Source organism: Setaria viridis, chromosome 9 (genome assembly GCF_005286985.2).
Source record: "Setaria viridis chromosome 9, Setaria_viridis_v4.0, whole genome shotgun sequence".
NCBI classification, from domain to species: domain Eukaryota; kingdom Viridiplantae; phylum Streptophyta; class Magnoliopsida; order Poales; family Poaceae; genus Setaria; species Setaria viridis.
Genome location: NC_048271.2, coordinates 13,634,594 through 13,642,613, shown reverse-complemented (window position 1 = coordinate 13,642,613; position 8,020 = coordinate 13,634,594). Strand labels below are relative to the sequence as shown.

General features: G+C 48.2%; 1 protein-coding gene across 1 annotated transcript; it reads right to left on the bottom strand.

The window, feature by feature from the left end:
* Window positions 1-611: 611 nt before the first annotated feature.
* On the bottom strand, window positions 612-5,266 carry LOC117838811 (aquaporin NIP3-1). Its single transcript, XM_034718981.2, has 4 exons — window positions 4,271-5,266; window positions 1,409-1,834; window positions 1,265-1,326; window positions 612-1,172 (listed from the first exon to the last, which is right to left on the bottom strand). Exons 1-4 carry the CDS (start codon window positions 4,484-4,486, stop codon window positions 977-979), a joined length of 900 nt encoding a protein of 299 aa, XP_034574872.1. The 5' UTR covers window positions 4,487-5,266; the 3' UTR covers window positions 612-976.
* Between the last annotated feature and the right edge of the window lie 2,754 nt (window positions 5,267-8,020).

Sequence of the window (8,020 nt, the reverse complement as noted above, 5' to 3'; positions counted from 1 at the left end):
GACACACTGGCAACGATTCAGGGCTCTGTTGCAGCACATTGATGACCGGAGAGTTTTTCACGTGTCTTACGCTCATTAGTTTCTTATCCTTCCCTTCCTCTTTTGATGTGAAGGTGCACATCACTCATAGAACAAATTTTAGCTCCTGCCACATCGAATGTTTGGACACTAATTAGGAGTATTAAACATAGGCTAATTACAAAACCAATTTCACAACCCCTAGGCTAAATCGCGAGATGAATCTACTAAGTCTAATTAGTCCATGATTTGACAATATGGTGCTACAGTAAACATTCGTTAATGATGGATTAATTAGGCTTAATAGATTCATCTTGCGATTTAGCCTAGGGGTTCTACAATTAGTTTTGTAATTAGTTCATGTTTAGTCCTTCTAATTAGCATCCGAATATTCGATATGACATGGACTAAACTTTAGCTTCAGGATCCAAACACCCTCTAAATTGGAGTTAGTTTCTCTCTACCTTCCATTGGTGAACGCACATTCTTTGAGGCCTAAATTTGAAAGAATATATGAAACTTTCCCAAAGGGCGAGGAGCATGACGCCGGAAAGCAAAACAAATCATGCGACAATTTGATCGCTCGGCAAGTCTTGACAAATTTATCACACATCCAGATGCCCGTCAGCCGGCGCATCGGCGTGGCTTTTATTCCGACACGATCACCGATCGCATCAAAATCGAACCCGAGAGATTGTTCAAAACGCATACACGACTCTTGACGACTCAGAGTAATCCACGACACAGACCACACAAATTCAAAGCACTGGACGCACGCCGGCCGGCCGTTCTGGACGAAGCAAAACGGCCGGGGCTTATTGTTACACGGTACACGTACCAACTTGACACTGACACGGAACGAACGTACCACGGACACGATCGACGTGGCTGCAAGCCTGCAAGTACGTACGTGGAGGGGACGGCGACACGGCCGGACAATGCTCGACCGATCGCGTCGTCAGCGGCGGAAGCTGCGCTGCGTCCGCGGTGTCTCGCCGTTCTCGTCCCTGAGCTTCACGGCGGTGTACACGCCGGCCCCCGCCACCGCGCCGAGCGTCGGCGCCAGCAAGTAGATCCACAGCTGCCGGTAGTTCCCCGCCGCCACCGCCGGCCCCAGCGTCCTCACCGGGTTCATCGACCCGCCCGTCGTCGGCCTGCAAGCAAATGCCCGCTGATTCTATCAGCCAGAGGCGACACGCGCAGCTCATCATCAGCTCACCATGCATGCCATGTGACGATGGCTTACCCGGCCACGAGGATGTTCAGCGTCACGGCCGCTCCGACCGCGATCCCGGCGAGCTCACCCACCTGCAACAACGAAACCATCTATCAGGTCCGATCGAATCGGATCAGCACCAACAGGCATCCGAGAGCGGTCGAGATCGCGTACAGCGCGGGTGTCGGTGGCGACGGCAGTGACGACGAAGAGGAGGTTGAAGGTGATGATGAACTCGGTGAAGAACGCCTGGGCGGTGGAGATGGTGACGTCCGGCACGGTGACCCCGCCGGAGAGGAAGGGGTGGAAGACGCCCTTGAGCGCGAAGCTGGCGCAGATGGAGCCGAGCACCTGGACGGACACGTAGGCGGGCACCTGGAGCCAGGGGAAGTGGCGCAGCGCGGCGAAGGCGATGGTGAGGGACGGGTTGAGGTGGGCGCCCGAGATGTGGCCCGTCGACAGGATGATGATGGTCACCGCCAGCCCCGCGCACGCCGCGTTCCCGAACGGGCTGATCACGCCGCCGTACTTCTGGTTCACGATCGGCGCCGCCGTCGCGAAGAAGATGAGGATGAACGTGCCCATGAACTCCGCGCCCAGCTGCAATCAAAACGCACGCACGCACCAGTCGATTGCTGTCAGCTACAGGAGTTGTGCTACATTATCGTTTCCAATCAATGATCTTTTCCACCAACTTTTATCTGAAATTCAGAACAACATGCAGAACCGCGTATGATTGCAAACGACGAAATCAGCAAAAAAGGACGCCGGAACGTCCGGCATTCAGAGCTTCAAATGACAGCATGTCGTTGTTTTCCATCAACCAATAATCGCATGCCAAAATCCAATTGAACACCACAGTCCACAGTGCTATCATTCATTCATTCAGCCGCACCTCCTTTTTTTTTTCAGAAACTGCATGCGTCGCCGTGGGCCAATAATTCAGTGATGATCGTATCAACCCAACGACAGATTGGACGGACGTGACCGGCGGGAGAGCCAAAACCAGGCAACCACTCTCGTCACGGACGCCTGGAGCATCGTCCGGTCAACTTGAGTTTCTGCATTGGAGAATGGAGATAGAGGCCTTTCTGTTGGGTCACGTCACGTCCGAGCAACCTTATCACGAAATGATTGTACTTGGCCACCATTTCCTCTGGTTGGAAATACACTGTAGCTTCTTGTCTGATCGATCGACAATGCTATTAGGCTCGTGTGTTTTCAAACTAAAGATGACGGACACGACGGGCTACGATCTAGTACAATTCTTGCTCATATGGAGCTTTTGTTTAATTTTGAAGTACGGGAACTAGACCTCGCTTTGTCAAGGCTCATGACACATCACCTTTGGACTACAGAGAGAAGAATGGGATTGCTCTTGGAAGATGGATCTGATGAGATCTGACAATCAATTAAGAAGGAAAAAGTTTTACGATACACAGTGCCAAAAAAAAAAACAGGCAAACGAATACGTGCTGGGTCAGCAAAAGTTTATTTGTCCTGGAAAACTAAAAGTTTCGGATTTCACACGCAAGAACTTATATATTCATCACATGAAAAATCATTGATAGATTTGACATCTGAACACCTTATTACTAGTATATTTGATTGAGTACTTTAAAAAATTGGCCTGTCCTAGTGTCCTTATGTTTTTGTTATAGACTTCAACTCAAACTTCTCCGCAATTCACTGCTTCAAAAAAATGTTGGATCCACTACAAACTTTAAACAAGTATATCGTTTCCCGGAATTGGTTAACCGGAGAATGCAGATGCATGAAAGAAGCTGAATGGTGGCTGGTTAGGGGACATGATATGATGTGGACCCGCACGCAGCCTTCGTCGCAGGGTGGGCGCCGCCGAGCCAAGCCAAAAAATCCAGCAACTTGGTGTACTTCTAGTTCTAGGCTCAGAAAACCGTGACGCAGTCTGCAGGTGGCTTGGAGACAAGGCCATTACCCACGAGCCAAACTATGCTATACTTTTTTCTTATGCAGCAAATCATGATACCTGTCGATTGCAAAGCATGCTAGTTTAGGTGGTGAATATTAGTAAACGAAATATTCAAGATTTTTTGCCTTTCGGAGCAAGATTCCTTGATGCTTGAACACATTTCACACCCTGACACAGCCTGCCTCTGCATCTGACCGTAGGGAGTGGTTGGTGTACTGGCAGCCTGCACCGGATCCAACGTTCTGATGCCTCTTCACCCTTCGTTTATAGCTAGCTTGCTAGTATATTGATTCCAAAGAAAATACTAACTGGTTTGCAAAGTTTTATCTTACTATACTACTACGTGGTAGAAGCATCACCACCACTTCACCGATCGACTGAAACTGAAACCATCGTTAGTGGTGATGGTGCTCTTTTGTCTCATTGCTAGGTTAATCAATTATTAAGTTTAGAAGCTACGGTAGCTAGATGCAAATAATCAACTGTTTGCTTTCGCAAAAAAAAATAAAAATCGAGTGTTTGCAATCTAGAGGAAGGATCAATGTGGTGCTAAAAAAGAATCAGGATTATCTGCATGATTGATCCTTCTTCAGTTCTTCTAGAATGCAAATTTCAAATGAATAGTTCGTAGGCATCGTATATAAGATCACGCAAGCAAATTATCAGGAACTGGAAACAGGCACCCAAAAAAAAAAACAGTCAGCAGCTGGTGACATGGATCGCCGACATTTTTCTTTAACAAGTAGTACTGCCAGAGAAGCGTTGTTGGTACAGGCTTGCAGACACATGACTTTTGTAACGTAGCATTGACCTAATGCAGTATAAAATGTGGGGATCCATGTCTGTACCTCCAGTACTAATAACCAGCATAATGAACGCAGAAAACATCATCGAACAGAAACTTCAAAGATCAGACGCTTAGAAACATCAACAAAATAAACCGCGCACAAATAAAAATACCGCGCAGAGAAATGCAACGGCCATTAGTGGCCCTCTCAAGTCTCAAGGAGAGGGAGAGGGCGAGGAGGCGGAGGTGAAAAATGAGCAATGGGCACGTGCGGGGGGCATGTGCATGGGTGGCGTACCTTGCGGGTGAGCGAGACGTCCGGCGCGGGGATCTCGACGACGCAGGTGTGCGTGGCCAGCCCCCACCCCTCCACCGCCGGCAGGCACCTGCACCGCGGCATCGACTTGCGCTCGTACGACAGCGAGTCCACCCGCGGCCCGCCGGAGAACAGCGGCGCTGGCGTGCCCGGCGTCGCCGGCGCCGACCCGTTCGGCGGCGTCGACCCCGGCTCCATCACTGACGACCTCGAGGGAGCTCTAGCTGTTTCCTCTCTTTCTCTCTTCCTCTCACTCTCAAACACACACTGTTTTTTTGGGTTTTTTTAGACTACTGGCCGAGCAGCAGAAATGGGAGACGACGGGCTACTAATTACATGATTTGATGGTTTTTGCAGGGGTAATGCTACGACAATGGCCGGATTGGCTCCAGCAGGATCGCTGGACCGCGACTGCTGATGGACTCGGCTGCTGCTAAAGATATATGCTGGATTTTCTTCCTACTGCTACTTTTTTTTGTTTTTTTTTTCAGCTGGGCGTGTCAAGCAAAGATAGTGGCGAAACTTACATGATCCGGAGGCTTTTGTTGGTTTTGTGCTAAGGAATTAGTGGGGGTGTATCCAGTCTACCAACTTACGCTTTGCTTCGCACCGCCGATGCTTTTGGAGATCTTGAAAGTTGCTTCTTCTTTTTTTGTGATTTTTTGGGGTTGGGTTTGGATTTCGGATAGGGACTGCGTTACATGCTGCAAAGGTTTTTCTCGAGGTTGGGCTAAGGCGTAATGGGTGGGGAAGCGGTGTCCAGTAGGTCTCTCAAAAGAGCAGCATTAACTCTTTATCTAGATTGCTAGAAATGGATGAGCAGAGAGAGACACATGCGGAAGAGCAGCAAGAACTGTGTGCAAGAGATGCAAGAATGGTGGCGAGGTGAGGCGAGGAAGAAGGAGCGAATGGGGCAGGTGGGTGGTGATGGGTTTGGAGGGGGGGAGGCGGTATGGATGTGTGGGGCTGTGTATATAGGCTGCAGACGCACATGAGGGGGATGGATCGAGGTCAATGGCCTCCCTCCACTTGAGGCTGCAGCATCTCCCAACTGCTCTCGAATCATGCAAAATAAAAAAGTTAGGGCCCGGATGCAATGGCGTCATCTTGATTAAGGAGTGCTTGAAGTAGCTTGTTTAAGCCAAGAACCAAGCAAATGGAATCGAAGCTGCCAAGGTCTACTGTTTGGGGGGCCTGGATAAGTTTTTCTTTTAGAAAAAAGTATTCAGAAGGGTCTGAATAATTTGAATGGGAATTCTGAAGGAACTATGGTACCAACCAATGTTGCAAATAGCTGTTAGTTTCGTTGTCTCATCAGAGATTGCTCTCTTCTTGAAAAAGAATTGATACCCGAAAAGTAAAAAAACAATAAGTTTTTGTTGCATAATCCTTCTTACGTTCCAAATTGTACGTCGTTTTATCTAACGACCTACAACTTGGATCGGACAGATAGAGTATTGATCATGGCTTCGTTCTTTTCCCTGAAGACTTCCCTACGTACCTAGCGTGGGACGAGGAGTCGTATCAGGGCGATTTGAATATGCTGGTGCCTCATTTTTTTGACCAAATCGTTTCATCACCAAGCCTTTGTTTAGTTCACCCCCAACTCCCAACTTTAGCACTATGCAAAAAGAAGATTCCCCATCACATCAAACTTGCGGTACATGCATGGAGTACTAAATGTAGACGAAATTAAAAACTAATTGCACAGTTTTGTTGTACTTTGCGAGACGAATCTTTTGAGCCTAATTAGTCAATGTTTGGATAATAATTCACAAATACAAATGAAACGCTACAGTGTGCTACAGTGCTGTAACAGTAATTTGGCACCTCCAAACTTTGGCAACTAAACAAGGCCCAATTCACTATTGTATTAGTTCAGGGACTCATCATTGCACTCTGATTAATTTGGAACCCGCGTCCAGTGAAGCCCCCGTGCTAAAATATTTGGCGCATGTGCAATCTGATCGATGCTGCAATGGAAGATGCATGACACTTATTTTTCTGGAAAGAAAACTGAAGGTGATCTCATGCAGATGCGCAAAGTAGCAGGAGCAGGAAGCGAGAACAAGCCCATCCGAAGATTCCGAGCATAGGGGTACGTGTAAAATTGCGTTTGTCAGGCTGTCGATCGATCAGCAGGCACCTGATTAGGGCTGTCAACGAGCCGAGCTCGAGCGAGCTTGGAACCTCAAGCTCGAGCTTGACTAAACATCGAGCTGAGCTCGAGCCGAGCCTAAAATCTGTCCGAGCTTGTGATGAAGCTCGAGCTCGGCTGCTCGAGTAGGATCGACCTCGGCTCGAACAGGCTCGCTTCATGGAAGAAAATGAGAAAGCGTTGACCTTGCAGGCGGAGAACAGCAGTCCACTGCTTGGCTACTTGCGCCGTGGTGGTCTACAGCTACACAAATGAGTGTACACTGACCTACAGCTACACAAATGAGTGTACGCTGACAGGAAGGATAAAATCGCTGGGCCTCTTCCTCTCATTTATGACTGCACTGTTGGCCTGAGCATCACGTGGAGGATCAGAGGGAGTTGGCATTGTGCTGCGGTTGGCCCAACGGGAAACAGCACTATAGCGCACACACGTATATATGAGGGCTGTATAATGAAGCTCGTCGAAGGCTCGAGCTCGGCTCGCCAAAGCTCGCGAGCTTTTGTGTAAGCTCGAGCTCGGCTCGTTTCGCAGCCGAGCTGATCTCGAATCAAGCTTATAGCGGGCCGAGTTCGAATAGCTCGCGAGCCTCGAGGTTTTTTGACAGCCCTACACCTGATCTTAGTGTTCTAGCATGTAGAAATACTGCCATCTGCGAAGCGTGTGGCCCGCATGTCGGTGACTGTTCGCGTCAGTGGATTATTCGCAGGATCTTCGGAGGTCCGATGGAATGGAACATTTAATGCAGATCGAGCTTCCTTGTTGCTACACGATCTGGGCCATGTTTAGGCCATGTTTAGTTACTCCCAACTCCCAACTTTGACACTATGCAAAAAGAAGATTCCCCATCACATCAAACTTGCGGTACATGCATGGAGTACTAAATGTAGATGAAATTAAAAACTAATTGCACAGTTTTGTTGTACTTTGCAAGACGAATCTTTTGAGCCTAATTAGTCAATATTTGGACAATAATTCACAAATACAAACGAAACGCTACAGTGTGCTACAGTGCTGTAACAGTAATTTGGCACCTCCCAAATTCCCCAACTAAACAAGGCCATAGTTTTCCCGCTTTGGCACTATGCAAAAAGAAGATTCCCCGTCACATCAAACTTGCGGTACATGCATGGAGTACTAAATGTAGACGAAATCAAAAACTAATTGCACAGTTTTGTTGTACTTTGCGAGACGAATTTTTTGAGCCTAATTAGTCAATATTTGGACAATAATTTACAAATACAAACGAAATGCTACAGTTGCGCATTTATGACAAACTTCCAATTTTAGCACTCCCAAATTAAGAACTAAACAAGACCCTGAGCTCCCTGTTCATGGGCTGTGAAATCTCGACTCTGATGCGTCCTCTTCCTCTCTACAGTGAACCTGAGCGCCGGTAGTACAGTGACAGCATCGTTTTGGTCAGTGCCGTTACGTCCAGCTCCGACAAGTTGCCCGGAGATTTTCAGCCCCCACTGTGCGTTCCACTTGATCGCGTCCTTTTTTGCTCTTTTCGCGCCGTTCGCCCGTTCCCTATCCGAGTGCGGTGTTGCGGGAGGACTGTACGTGCACCG

Bases quoted from the DNA above. Each gene is read 5' to 3' on its own strand.
- LOC117838811 (XM_034718981.2), bottom strand. From the start codon at position 4,486: ATGGAGCCGGGGTCGACGCCGCCGAACGGGTCGGCGCCGGCGACGCCG. The intron at 1,327-1,408 runs GTACGCGATCTC...TCGTTGTTGCAG, and splicing joins TCGCCACCGACACCCGCGCT to GTGGGTGAGCTCGCCGGGAT. The intron at 1,173-1,264 runs GTAAGCCATCGT...ATTTGCTTGCAG, and splicing joins CTGAACATCCTCGTGGCCGG to GCCGACGACGGGCGGGTCGA.